The 14912-nt window shown below is 42.8% G+C and overlaps 1 protein-coding gene across 1 annotated transcript in view; it reads right to left on the reverse strand.

Moving 5' to 3' along the window:
* The window catches only part of LOC132820864 (sperm flagellar protein 1-like), a 77333-nt gene that overhangs the window by 33752 nt on the left and 28669 nt on the right, over nucleotides 1–14912 (reverse strand). Inside the window, exon 3 of the mRNA XM_060833219.1 lies at nucleotides 8510–8669. Coding sequence (XP_060689202.1) covers nucleotides 8510–8669 — 160 coding nt within the window. The remainder of the gene's footprint in view (nucleotides 1–8509; nucleotides 8670–14912) is intronic.

Genomic DNA, 14912 nt, shown 5'->3' on the forward strand with positions numbered 1-14912 from the left:
GTCTACATGCTCTGTTACATGCAGCGTTTTTAATTAATTACACCATCTCCCCAAAGTACTAACACTACCTGCTTTCCGTGGCAAACAGGTTCCGTGATAGAAGAGGCTCCCAGCTCCGTAGCTGCCCACCCTGGGACAGCAACTTATAAAGACATAAGAAGTAGAAACAGAGTATGCTGTTCAGTGTCTTGAACAATTAATAGAATCATGATATCTGAATGTCGCTGCTCCAACATTTTTGACATCCACTTTCCTGCCTTTTCCCTGCAACTCTTGATTCCCTGACTGATCAAGAATCTTATCTATTTCAGCCTTAAATATACGTGGAATCTGCCCCCACAGCTCTCTGTGGCAATGGGTTCCAAAGATTGACAACTCTCTGAAAGAAGAAATTCCTCCCCCTCTCAGTCTTTATTCTGAGACTATGTCCTCTGGTCCAGAACTCTCTTGTGAGGGGAAACATCCTCCCAGCATTCACCTGTCAGGCCCTTAAGAATCCTATATGTTTCAATGTGATCACCTCTCAATCTTATAAACACCAAAGAGTAGAGCCTTATGCTTATAAGTAATCTCTCTATAATAGGGATCATCTGAGAGAATATTCTCTGTATTACCTACAATGAAATAAATCTTTCCTTACATAGGGGGATCAAAACTGCTCCAGATGTGGTCTCACCATAATCTTTTGCAGCTGCAGTAGGACTTTCCTACTCTTGCTGAAATAAATCAGAAGACACATGACACCAGGTTATCATCCAACAGGTTTATTTCAAATCATCAGCTTTCAGAGCGCTGCTCTTTCATCAGGTTAAGTGGTTGAAGTTATTGAAATAATGGCCAACATTCCATGAGCCTTTCTGACTTTACTATAAATAGACATTTTTATCTTCTTTCATGGGATATAGGCATCAGTGGCTAGGCCAGCATCTATTGTCCATTTCTAAATGCCTAGCAGGTATGGAATACGTTGCCAGCTGTGGTGGTGGAAGCAGAGTCAATGGGGACATTTAAGCGACTGCTGGACATGCACATGGATAGCAGTAAGTTGAGGGGTGCGTAGGTTAAGTTACTATATTTGACACTAGGATTAAATCTCGGCACAATATCGTGGGCCAAAGGGCCTGTTCTGTGCTGTACTTTTCTATGTTCTACGTATTAAAGAGTCAACCATATTCGGTGGATCTGAATTCACATGTAGGCCAAATCCTGAGTGATTTCCTTCCATGAAGAAAATTTTGAATCAGATGGCTTTTTACAACAATCAAAAATGATTACAAGATTGTCATTAGACCAGCTTTTTATTTCAGTTTTTTGTCAAGTTGGATTACTAGTCCAATGACACCAGCACAACGCCACCACTCCTAGAAATGAAAAGCCCTATCAGGCACATAGTTAGCATGGGGAAAACTTCATTGTTAATAGAATATTACAGTTTTAGACATTTGCTCGTTTTATACCATCACCTATATGATCAACTACAGCTACAGCTATAAAGGTCATTGGAGTGACTGCATATACACCAACCTCTGTTCAAGAAAGAACTATAAACAGGTACCTGCACCTAAGTTAGTCTAAGATCAGTTGAGTCAAATTCTCAGATGGAGGATATAGACATTTAATATGGACTCACATGATGTTATACCCCTGCCGAAGGGATAGCTATTCTCTCTAACATTCATAACACCTGTGCATTCCCATGAAACACTGAAGAAGTATCAGATGCCTCAATCAGTTTGTAACTATTAAACAACAGGAAAAGCAATGATGGAACAAATGGGGAAGAGCCATTTGCAGTTGGGATTAAATAAACCGAGTGTCCATGGAACATACCATTAGTGAATGATCAATGCCCAGGAAGATGCTGGCAAGCTGCAGCTGCCAGGTAACTGATATAACTTTCATGTCAGGAATTGGCACTGTCTAGTTTCTCTCCACAGACTGGAAAAATACTAGGTAAAAACAATGACTGCAGATGCTGGAAACCAGATTCTGGATTAGTGGTACTGGAAGAGCACAACAGTTCAGGCAGCATCCAAAGGCATGTTGCTCTTTGGAAAAATAGTAGCCTACATATAAATTAGATGAAATTAGATACTAACAAGATGTTAAAGCATGCAAATAGGCCCCGGGCTGCCCAATAGCATGATTCTCATCGAGCTCTTGAAACCTTACATGGAAAATCTGACTTGGATTACCTCAGATTACAACAGGCTCTGGACGAGATGGGCCAATGGGCTGAGAAGTGGCAGATGGAGTTTAATTCAGATAAATGCAAGGTGCTGCATTTTGGGAAAGCAAATCTTAGCAGGACTCATACACTTAATGGTAAGGTCCTAGGGAGTGTTGCGGAACAAAGACACCTTGGAGTGCAGGTTCATAGTTCCCTGAAAGTGGAGTTGCTAGTAGATAGGATAGTGAAGAAGGCGTTTGGTATGCTTGCCTTTATTGGTCAGAGTATTGAGTACAGAAGTTGGCAGGTCATGTTGCGGCTGTACAGGACATTGGTTAGGCCACTCTTGGAATATTGCGTGTAATTCTGGTCTCCTTCCTATCAGAAAGATGTTGTGAAACTTGAAAGGATTCAGAAAAGATTTACAAGGATGTTGCCAGGGTTGGAGGATTTGAGCTATAGGGAGAGGCTGAACAGGCTGTGGCTGTTTTCCCTGGAGCATCGGAGGCTGAGGAGTGACCTTATAGAGGTTTACAAAATTATGAAGGGCACGGATAAGATAAATAAACAAAGTCTTTTCCCTGGGGTTGTGGAGTCCAGAACTAGAGGGCATTGGTTGAGGGTGAGAGGGGAAAGATATAACAGAGACCTAAGGGGCAACTTTTTCATGCAGAGGGTGGTACGTGTATGGAATGAGCTGCCAGAGGATGTGGTGGAGGTTGGTACAATTGCAACATTTAAGAGGAATTTGGATGGGTATAAGAATAGGAAGGGTTTGGAGGGATATGGGCTGGGTACTTAATGGTGGGACTAGATTGGGTTGGGATATCTGTTCGGCATGGACGGGTTGGACCGAAGGGTCTGCTTCCATGCTGTACATCTCTATGACATCAAAAATATCCATTTTCCATTCTCACCAGATTTTCCTAATGTCTCACCATTGCCCATGTTGTTCTGGGTTTGGGAAAATTCCACCAGTGAAGTATGAAGACATTTTAGATTAGACTTACAGTGTGGAAACAGGCCCTTCGGCCCAACAAGTCCACACCGACCCGCCAAAGCGCTCCCCACCCATACCCCTACATTTACCCCTTACCTAACACTACGGGCAATTTAGCATGGCCAATTCACCTGACCCGCACATCTTTGGACAGTGGGAGGAAACCGGAGCACCCGGAGGAAACCCACGCAGACACGGGGAGAACGTGCAAACTCCACACAGTCAGTCGCCTGAGTCGGGATTTGAACCCGGGTCTCAGGCGCTGTGAGGCAGCAGTGCTAACTACATTCATTTTTACAAATGAGGTGAAAGATAATTAGTCGAAGTAGATAAGGCGTTGTTTCTAAGGCAAGATAAATCAATGTGAGTAGGTTAAAAAATTCTTATAGGCTGACTCAAGGTCAAGGAAAGAAATCAAAGGAAACAGAAGCTTGTTGTAATTTTTTCAACTTTCAATAAAATTTAATATTGGAAAGTGGTTGAAGTTACATCTATTTCTGTTCAAGAAAGAACCGTTAATAGGTGGCTGCGCCCAAGTTAGGCTAAGATCAGTTCTGTCAAATTGTCAAATGGAGGACATTAACATTAATTGTGGACTCACACAGCAGTATTTCCTCATCAAGCAGAGTTGATTCCTAAGAGGACAGGATATTTGAGATGGAAGTTGGATACCCAACGGATTCACACCCGCAAGCAATCTTGTCAGAGGAGGCGTCAACTCAGCAGAGTCTGATTGGTAGCCAGTTAAGAGTATTATTGGGCCAAATGGGGTACAGCTGGGATGTGTGGGAAATTATTGGCAAGGAAATGGCAGCTGCCATTTAAAAACTTCCAATTCCCAGTTACACCTTCAGTTTTCCTGCCTTTAAGTAAAAACTGGCCAGCATATCTCTAGCTATGACTTACTTCCCCTTTTTTCGCAGCAATATTGTGAAGAACTGCCAACAATCCTACAATTACTATGCATAGCATTCCTGCTCCTCCAAAGGGATCTGGCAATTTTTTTCAGTATATAAATCCTTTTCTTCTTATATGTCACAGGTTTAGTATGAGAAACAGCTACCAATTAAATCCATACATCCCCAGGCCTACTTCAGCCTTTACCTTTACCATGGCACATGGGTAGTGTCACGAACAGGGCAATATTCTGTATAAAGGTATTTTCCTCCTTAAATGGACACAAGACATTGAGAAATGGTTGCGAGAAGTTACTTGACTTTTGCAAGTTCATGGTTTCCTACTTTGTGAATTACTTGCACAAAAATATTTCTGCACTTAATCAGCATTTGCAGAATCACAATTGTTACAGTGTAGGAGGCCATTTTGCCTTTCATGACCAAACAGGCTTTCAGAGCAATTTAACTCGCAGCCAATCCCCTGCCTTTTCCCTGTAACCCTGCATTTTCCTTTATTTAACTAATGTCCTACTGAATCCTCAGCTGGATGCCTCCTTCACACTTCTAGACAGTGTTTTTTTTGTAACTTGACTATGTAGATGAAAAAGGTTTTTCTCAACTCACATTCACTGGCACAATGGCTCAGTAGTTAGCACAACTGCCTCATAGCACCAGGGACCTGGGTTTGATTCCAGCCTTGGATAACTGTCTGTTGGGTAACAGTCTCCCTGACTCTGCATGGGTTTCCTCTGGGTGCTCCAGTTTCCTCCCACAATCCAAAGATGTGCAGGTTAGGGGAATTGGCTGCACTAAATTGCCCATAGTGTTCAGGAATGTGTAGGTTAGGTGCATTATTGAAGGGTAAATATAGGGGAACGAGTCTGGATGGGTTACTCCTTGAAGAGTCAGTGTGAACGTGTTGGGCCAGAGGTCCTGTTTTCCACACTGTGGGGATTCTAATCGAATTTGCTTCTCTTTGCAAAATGCTTTAAAACGTGCCATGTGGTTCCTGATCCTTTCATAAGATGAACAGCCTATCCCTAAATACTCTATTTAGACCACTCAAGATTTTAAAAAATGCTATTATATCTCTTCTCATGCTTCACCTCTCCAAACTTTCTACTTAACTGAAGTGTTTCAACCTGAGAAACACTTAAATGCTTGTGAATCTATGAAAGAGGAGACTGACAGATTTTTAATGAGTAATGGTTTGAAGGGTTAGAGAATGGTTACAGGAAAGTGGAGTTGAGACTGAGGTGAGATCAACCTTGATTGTATTGAATGGTTGAGCAGATTCAAGGGGTTCAATTGCCTACTCCTGCTCCCAGGTTTGTCTTCTCTTGAATACAGAGGGGAGTCCATGTTCAGATGAAGAGGGACCCAGACAATGTCCAGGCTTGAGTTGAAAAGTGGCAAGTGGCAGCCGTGCTGCATGGATGCCAGGCTGTGGCCATCTCCAATAACAGCCAGTCTGGCTGGCCACTGTGCCCTTGGCGTGAGGGGCATCACCGTCCCTGAACCCCCCACAATTAACATCCTGGGGATTACGACTGACTAGATGCTCAACTGGACTCACCTTGTGAATACAGTGACTGCGGGGTCCTGGGGATCTTCCATCTGAGTAACGCAGGCCATGAGTGTGGTGGAGTGCCTCCCACTTGCTAAGATGAGGGCGTCTCCAGCAGCATCCAATTGCCTGGCACCCTCCAGGACTGAGCAGCCATTTGATTGGCCCTGCACCTACAGACATCCATCCCTCCACCACAGATATTCAGTGGCGGCAGTGTGGGCTGTCTCCAGGATGCACTGCAAAGGTTTGCTGGGGATTTTTGGACTAAGTCTTCCAGGCACACAGTCACTTCCATCTGATTGAACGAATTACTGTTGTCACATGTACCAAGATAGAGTGAAAAGTGTTGTTTTTGATGCTATTGTACCAAATAAATCAGGGTAGCAGAACAGATTACAGGGTACAGTGTTACAGCCGCAGAAAAGATGTAAACCTTTATATCTTGTTGGTTGTTTTCCTGAGGCAGTGGGAAGTGTAGACAGAGTCAATGGATGGAAGGAAGGCTGGGTCGCATGATGGACTGGGCTGGGTTCACAACTCTCTGTACTTTCTGGGGGTCTTGAGAAGAGCAGTTGCCATACCACAATGTGCTGTATCCAGATAGGATGCTTTCTATGGTGCATGTAGAGAAAATTGTAAAACTCCTTGTGGACAAGCCGAATTTTCCTAGCCTCCTGAGGAAGTAGAGATGTTAGATGAGATTGGATTAGATTCCCTAGAGTATAGAAACAGGCCCTTTGGCCCAACAAGTCCACACCGAGCTTCCGAAGACCCAATTCCTTCTGACTAATGCGCCTAACAGTATGGGCAATTTAGAATGGCCAATTCACCTAACCTGCACATCTTTGGATTGTGGGAGGAAACCGGAGCACCCAGAGGAAACCCACGCAGACACGGGGAGAATGTGCAAACTCCACACAGACAGTCGCCCGAGGCTGGAATTGAAGCTGGGTCGCTGGTGCTGTGAGGCAGCAGTGCTAACCACTGAGCCACCGTGCTGTCTTGACTGTTACATTGACATAGGTGGACAGATTGCTGATGATCACCATTCCCAAGAACTTGACACTGTCAACTATCTCCACCTCAGCACCATTGATGCGGACAGGGGGAGTGCCTTCCATTCTGCTTCCTAAAGTCAATGATCAGCTCCTTCAATTTGCTGCACTGATGGAGAGATGGCTATCTTTACACCATGCTGCTAAGCATTCAATCTCTTTCCTGTATTCTGTCTCATTGTTGTTTGAGATCTGACCTATTGTCAGCAAGCTTGTAAATGGAGTTGGGGGTGGAATTTGGTTTCATAGTCATGAGTGGATTAGGAGTATAGTAGGGGACTGAGTACACATCCTTGCAGGGCACTGGTTTTGAGGATTATGGTGGAGGAGGTGTTGTCTTACTGATTACGGTTGAGAGGTCAAGCAGTCATGGATCCAGTTACAGACGAGTGTAGCCGAGACCTTGGATTTGGAATTTGGAGAAATGTTTGTTTGGAATTACAATGTCAAAGGCGGAACTATAGTCAAGAAGTAGGAGCCTGATGTAGGTGTCGTTGTAATCCAGATGCTCCAGGGATGAATGTAGGGCCAGGCAGATAGTATCTGCTGTGGACCTGTTGCACCAGAGATGAATTACACAGGATCAAGACAATTTGATAGGCTGGAATTGATGTGAGTTATGACTAACCCTATGAAGCACTTCATAAATATGGAGGTCAGATGCAATGGGTGCTAGTCATTGAAGCATGCTGCATGATGTTTCTTTGGCACCTCGTAAACCTCTTCAGCCTAGGCAGCAGCAGAAAAAAACATGAGAAGGCAGAGACAGACACCAGCATTGATAAGAGCAGGAAGGACAAGGACCCAAAACAACAGCATTGAAAAGAGCTGAAGAGGGAAGAGTCAGAGACAGTATCACCAAAAAGAGCAGGAGAGATGATAACCTAAGACAACAGCTCTTTAAAGAGTGGGATAGAGAAGATTCAGAGACAGCAGTACCTTAAAGAACTCTCTTGTGCAGTTCAGCCTGTGCTCCCCAGAGTAGAATGGCTGCATTCTGTGAGAAATGAAAATGGGACATCCCAAGGAAGCAGATAAGTGATTAGTTGGTAAATATTTTCTTCATTTGCTTTTCAAAATTGAAGTAATTTATCCAAAATTGTGAGGTTCCATTTGCTGTCATAAGGCTTACTGCCAATAATAAATGTTCAAGCAAGCCCAATTCATAATGGTATGGGATTAAGAGCCAAGCACATAGTTGTGAGGCTAGAATCACACATAGGTTTACCTCCCTGAGTGACATTCATGAACCAGTTGCATTCTCACAACAATTCAGCAAAATGCCTGGGCTTTTTCAGATGTCAGCTGACAATTTTACAAATTGCCACTCTAGAATTTCAACGGAAATTCCTGGATTACCAGTAGAGAAACACAGAAAACTGTGCCAAAATAGTTCCACAGCAAGTGAGATGTTAAGACGTGAGCAAATTGTTGAGGGGTAGGAAGGGAAGTTAGGCAGCTCACCATTCTCAAATCAAAATGTTTGCAATGCTTAGGATTTTCAATAAGTACAGCTAATTAGCTCCAAGGGGTAGTTGGTTGAATATAGGAGAGACATATAATGCAGAGTTGTGGTGTAAAAGTGAAGAGGTTGAAAAAATCATACAGCAGAGTCAAATGGTTTTTATTGAATTTGTTCTTAAAAAAAATCTCATGAATGTAGATATAAACTATCACTCAAAACATGATGAAGAGCTCTTAAAGAAGAATTAAAAGGTCATGCTAACTAAGTCTTTCTGTTTGTTCACTATCAATTCACTATCCAATGATAAACAGATTCTTGACAGTTATTTAGAACACTCTGGCATTTCTCCATACCTGTGGTGATAAAGCCACTTTATTCTTTTTCTGTTGTAGCTTCTCCTCAATCTTGAGCCGTAATGTATTCAGCACGAGCTCCACAACGCCTGGAGAACACTGGGCAACCTTACGAACTACGTCATCGGGAATGTAGAAGTTCAGTCTACTGAAAACCTTCCTACATAAAGAATTAAAAGAAACTTACATTTTCAACAATGCAATTAATGTCCCAGACTGCTTGAAAGGATGGTGGCAGTAGATACAATGATAAATTTCAAAATGTACTAGATAAATACTTGAAATAGACAGCAAAATTTCAAAGCTGTGGGCAGTAATGGTACAAGTATCTATTCTAGGGAGATGTCGGCAGGCCAGTTTTAATTTGCATTTACATTACCACTCAACAATCTTGTTCTACCAGCATAGCTCCTATTGAGACTCTTAATCTTTTTGTAGAAAGATATTATTGTTTATGAGAGGGAATCCAATTCATTTCCTGTTCCACTCCTTCACTGGTGACAAAAAATGCTTGAATTGATTAAAAAAACGTGATATTACGAAACATACAGACATCAGACTGTAAACGGCTCTGTATCAAAAACAATTCAGGAAGGCTCCTTTCGTAACTGGTCAGAAATCTGTTTACTGCAGAAGTAAAGAATATTAACAAAAGGTTTAAATCATTCAAATATAAGCTACTATCTTGTTTGTAAATTAATGCATACAAACATGCAAGCCTGGGGAAAAGAAATAAAAGATTTGCAGCGAGTCATCTTAAAAGTAGCTTTCTGGATTAGTGGTGCTGGAGAGCACAGCAATTCAGGCAGCATCCAAGGAGCAATAAAATCGACATTTCGGGCAAAAGCCCTTCATCAGGAATAAAGGCAGAGAGCCTGAAGCGTGGAGAGATAAGCTAGAGGAGGGTGGGGGTGGGGAGAAAGTAGTATAGAGTACAATAGGTGAGTGGGGGAGGGATGAAAGTGATAGGTCGGGGCGGGGGGGAGGGTGGAGTGAATAGGTGGAAAAGAAGATAAGCAGGTAGGACAAGTCATGGGGACAGTGCTGAGCTGGAAGTTTGGACCTAGGGTGAGGTAGGGGAAGGGGAAATGAGGAAACTGGTGAAGTCCACATTGATGCCCTGGGGTTGAAGTGTTCCGAGGCGGAAGATGAAGTATTCTTCCTCCGGGCGTCTGGTGGTGAGGGAGCGGCGGTGAAGGAGGCTTTGTCAAGTACTAGTTTAATTCAGAAAATAAATATTCACAGATTTTGCCAAATGCTGAGGACACGTTTGTTGGAATTAAGTTTCCAGATATAGTTGATGAAATTAATATTCCTAGAATCAACTTAGAGTGAGGAGACTTTCCATTGGTTTTAATTCTCAAACTTTAATGAGTCGGATTTCAGAGAAGCAGAGGGCAAAGGCTGTTGTTCCCGAGGCAAGTTATCTCAGACTCTGACAATCTAGGTTCAAAGTTCCAATAGCTTTATTACGCAGCCATGGACTGGGTCATGTGACCTCTGTTGAAAAGCTATGGACTACACTGCTTACGTCAAGCAGCTTGACTTTTTTGCAAATGAAACATTCCATCAACCCCCACCTGCCCCCTCTGCAGAAGTGGAACAGACCAGATGTTTAAGGACAGGTGACCAAATACACAATACAATTACAGTCAAATACAATTTTTGACTTTTGGGTGTAGGTAACTCTAGATACATCAACATTTACTGCTCGTCTCATTATCACCCAGAGAGCAATAAGCAGTGAACTACATTGATATGGATTTGGAATCACACGTAGCCCAGACCAGGTCAGGGATGGCAGCTTTCCTTCCCCAAAGGACACTAATGAACCAGACGAGTTTTGTGACAATGTACAGCAGTTACATAGCCACCATTAGACTACATTTTTTGTTTCAGATTTTTACTGAACTCAAATATCAGCATCTGCCATGGTTGGATTCCATCCCATGTCCTCTGAATATTAGCCTGAGATTCTCGTTTACAATTTAGTAACATCACCAGTACTCTACTACATTCCAACAAGGGATAGTGAAAGTGAAAATATAGCCCAAAGCTAGCAGGAGAGAGCAAATTTCTGTCCTGGACCCAGCACAGAAGCAGAGTGAAGCTGAAAATCAATCAGGGAGGCACCAGCTTAATTAGTTGTCTCCTGGAAAATTATACATGCATAGAGTCAAAGAGATGTACAGCATGGAATCAGATCCTTCGGTCCAACTCCTACATGCTGACCACATATCCTAACCTACTCTAGTCCCATTGTCCATCACTTGGCCCATATCCCTCTAAACCCTTCCTATTCATATACCCATCCAGATGCCTTTCAAATGCTGTAATTTTACCAGCCTCCACCTTTTCCTCTGGCAGCCATTCCCCTCTCACCCTGAACCTATGCCCTCGAGTTCTGGACTTCCCCACCCTTGGGAAAAGACCTCGTATTTTTATAAACCTCTATGTATGATTTTATAACTCCTATAAGGTCACCCCTCAGCCTGACGCTCCAGGGAAAACAGCCCCAGCCAACGCAGCCTCTCCCTACAGCTTAAATCCTCCAACCCTGGCAACATCTTTGTAAATCTTTTCTGAACCTTTTCAAGTTTCACAACCTTGTTCTGATAGGAAAGAGAACAGAATTTAATGCAACATTCCAAAACTGACTTAATCAGTGTCCTATACTGCCGCAACTTGACCTCTCAACTCCTTTACTCAATACTCTGACCAATAAAGGAAAGCATACTAAACGCCTTCTTCTCTATCCTATCTACCTGCGACACTACTTTCAAGGAGCTATGAACCTGCATTCCAAGGTCTCTTTGTTCAGCAACACTCCCTAGGTTCTTACCATTAAATGTGTAAGTCCTGCTCTGATTTGCTTTTCCAAAATGCAACACCTCACGTTTATCTAAATTAAACTCCATTTGCCACTGCTCAGCACATTGGCCCATCTGATCAAGATCCCATTGTACTCTGAGATAACCTTCTTTGCTGAAAAATGTGTTGCTGGAAAAGCGCAGCAGGTCAGGCAGCATTGAAGAAGCAGGAGAATCGACTTTTCAGGCGGAAGCCCTTCTTCAGGAATGAGGAAGATGTGCCAAGCGGGCTAAGATAAAAGGTAGGGAGGATGGACTTGGGGGAGGGGCGTTGGGAATGCGATAGGTGGAAGGAGGTTAAGGTGAGGGTGGTAGGCCGGAGAGGGGGTGGGGGAAGGGAGGTCAGGAAGATGATTGCAGGTCAAGAATGCAGTGCTGAGTCGAGGGTTGGGACTGAGATAAGGTGGGGGGAGGGGAAATGAGGAGGCTAGAGAATCTGCATTCATCCCAAGAAGCACAAAGCCATGCTAACTATCCCTAACCAGTCCTTGCCTTTCCAAATACATGTAAATCCTGTCCCTCAGGATTCCCTCCAACAAGTTCCACCCCCCCCACTGATGTCAGGGTGACAGGTCTATAGTTCCCTGGCTTTACCTTGCCACCTTTCTAAAACAGTGGCAACACATTAGCCAACCGCCCACCTGTGACAATCAATGATACAAATATCTCAGCAAGGGGCCCAGCAATCACTTCCCTAGCTTCCCACAGAGTTCTGGGGTACACCTGATCAGGTCCTGGAGATTTATTCACTTTTATGCATTTCAAGACGTCCAGAAGCTCCTCCCCTGTAATATGTTCTTCTCCTACATAAACACTGATGCAAAAGACTTGTTTAATATCTCCATTTCTTGCCGCTCCACACATAGGCTGATTTGCTGATCTTTGAGGGGCCCTATTCTCTCCCTAGTTATCCTTTTGTCTTTATGTATTCATAAAAACAATTTGGATTCCGCTTAATCCTATTTGCCAAAGCTATCTCATATCCTGACTTCCCTCTTAAGTATACTCCTCACGTCTTTATACTCTAAGGATTCTCTCGATTTCTGTATATATTTGACATTTCCTTCCTTCTTGATCATAACCAAAATCTTAATTTCTCTTGTCATCCAGCATTCCCTATACCTCCCAACCTTTCCTTTCACCATTTATCTGCGAACATCTGCCCCTAATCAGCTTTTGAAAATTCTTGCCTAATACCATCAAAATTAGCTTTCCTCCAATTTAGAACTTCAACTTTTAGATCCAGTCTATCCTTTTCCATCATTATTTTAAAACTCACAGAACTATGGTCACTTGCCCCAAAGTGCTGCCCTACTGACACCTCAGTCACTGGCCCTGCCTTACTTCCCAATAGTAGGTCAAGATTTGCACCTTCTCTAGTAGGAACATCTACAGACTGAATCAGAAAGTTTACTTGTACACATTTAACAAATTCCTCTCCATCTCAACCCTTAACACTATGACAGTCCCAGTCTATGTTTGGAAAGTTAAAATCTCCTACCATAACCACCCTATTATGTTTACAGATAACTGAAATCTCCTTAGAAATTTGTTTCTCAATTTCTTGCTGACTATTAGGAGGTCTATAATACAATCCCAAAAAGATTATTATCCCTTTCTTATTTTTCAGTTCCACCCAAATAACTTCCCTGGATGTATTCCCAGGAATATCCTCCCTAAGTGCAGCAGTAACACTATCACTTATCAAAAATGCCACTTTTTCTCCTCTATTGCCTCCCCCCCCCCTTTCTATCTTTCTTATACCATTTGCATCCTGCAACATTAAGCTGCCAGTCCTGTCCATCCCTCAGCCACATTTCTGTAATTGCTATGATATCCCAGTTCCAGTCCTGAACCATGCCCTAAATTCATCTGCCTTCCCTGTTTGGCCCCTTGCATTGAAATAAAAGCAGTTTAATTCATCAGTCCTACCTTGTTCTCTCTTTGTTCCTTCCTGCCCTGACTGTTTGATTCACTTCTTTTCCCAACTGTTCCAGCCTCTGACTGCTCTCTTTCCTCACTACTTCCCTGGGGTCTCCCACCCCCCGAACCCGCCTCCTCTCCCCCTCCCCCCGCCACCACATCTTATTAGTTTAAATCCTCCTGAGAAGCTTGAGCAAATCTTCCTGCCAGTAAATTAGTCCCCTTTCAATTCAGATGCAATCTATCCTTCTTGTACAGGTCACTTCTTCACCAGAAGAGATTCTAATGATCCAAAAATGTGAATCCTTCTCCCACGCGCCAGCTCCTCAGCCACACACTCATCTGCTTTATCCTCCTATTCGTACCCTCACTACCTCATAGCACCAGGAGTAATCCAGATATTACTATGTTTGAGGACCTCTTTTAAATTCCTGCCTAACTTTCTACATTCTCCTTTCAGAATCTCATCCTTTTCCCTTCCTTTGTTGTTGGTTCCAATGAGTGCAATGACCTCCTGCTGGTCCCTCTCTGTTATGAAGATGTGGGTATACCTTTAAGAGATTTAAAAGCATCAGAACTACTGGACACAGCACCAAGTGTTCTCAATAAGGTCACAATATAACACTCAGTCGAACAACTCGATTAGCTTGTTGCATGGAGATAAAAACAGATTCGAATTTGACCAATCAGTTTAAATTATACCCTGAAAAATATCAAACTCTAATCCAGTTTGAACTGAGTACGTTGGCAACCTTAAAAGCCAAGGACACAATCTGATGCTCTGGGGTATAAGACCTGGGGAAAATTAAACAGTTGAGAGGAAAACTGCCAAGTCCAAACATGTAACAGACTGCTTGAAAAATATCTCTCTTAAAATTACCTTTTTCGATCAATAACCTGTGACGCAAAAATTCCTTACAAGGAGAAAAGACACAGGAAGATCTGAAGACAAGAACCTACAGCTGCCTGGTTTTAAAAGTCGAATTTTAACTGTTACGATATGGATTAAACTCTCCTGCTTCATTTAATACCAGCAATGCTGAAAAGATTTATCCCATGCAGTTATCTGTAAATTTGAACTCAAATTTGTTTGAATAGTTACCTTATTGAGAACACTTTGTGCTGTGTCTGGTAGTTCTGCTGCTTGAAACTCTCCTAAAGGTACACCCTCATCTTCATAACACTCTCCCCTTTGAGAATATTCTGCACCATCTCTGACACATCCTTGATCCTGGCACCAGGGAAGCAACACACCATTCTGATTTTTCGCGGCTGGCTGTAGAAACACCTGTCTGTGCCTCTGATTGAGAGTCCCCTATCACAATCAATCACTTGGAACCCGACGTACCCTTTATTGCATTAGAGCCTATCTCAATGTCAGAAGCTGGGAAGCTTGAAGTTCACAACCTGAAAATGATTTTTCTGTCCAGAGTATGCCTCATGGAAAATTCAGCCCACTGTCTTTATCAGATTGAAACATGCTCTGCTTGAACAAGCTCAATTATTTCTGCATTCATTCACAAGATATGAGCATTGCTAGCCACCCAGCATTTATTGCCCATCCCTAATGTCCATATCAGTGAACCAGATGACATTTTTCTGACAATCGT

This window comes from Hemiscyllium ocellatum, chromosome 1 (assembly GCF_020745735.1).
Source record: "Hemiscyllium ocellatum isolate sHemOce1 chromosome 1, sHemOce1.pat.X.cur, whole genome shotgun sequence".
NCBI lineage: Eukaryota > Metazoa > Chordata > Chondrichthyes > Orectolobiformes > Hemiscylliidae > Hemiscyllium > Hemiscyllium ocellatum.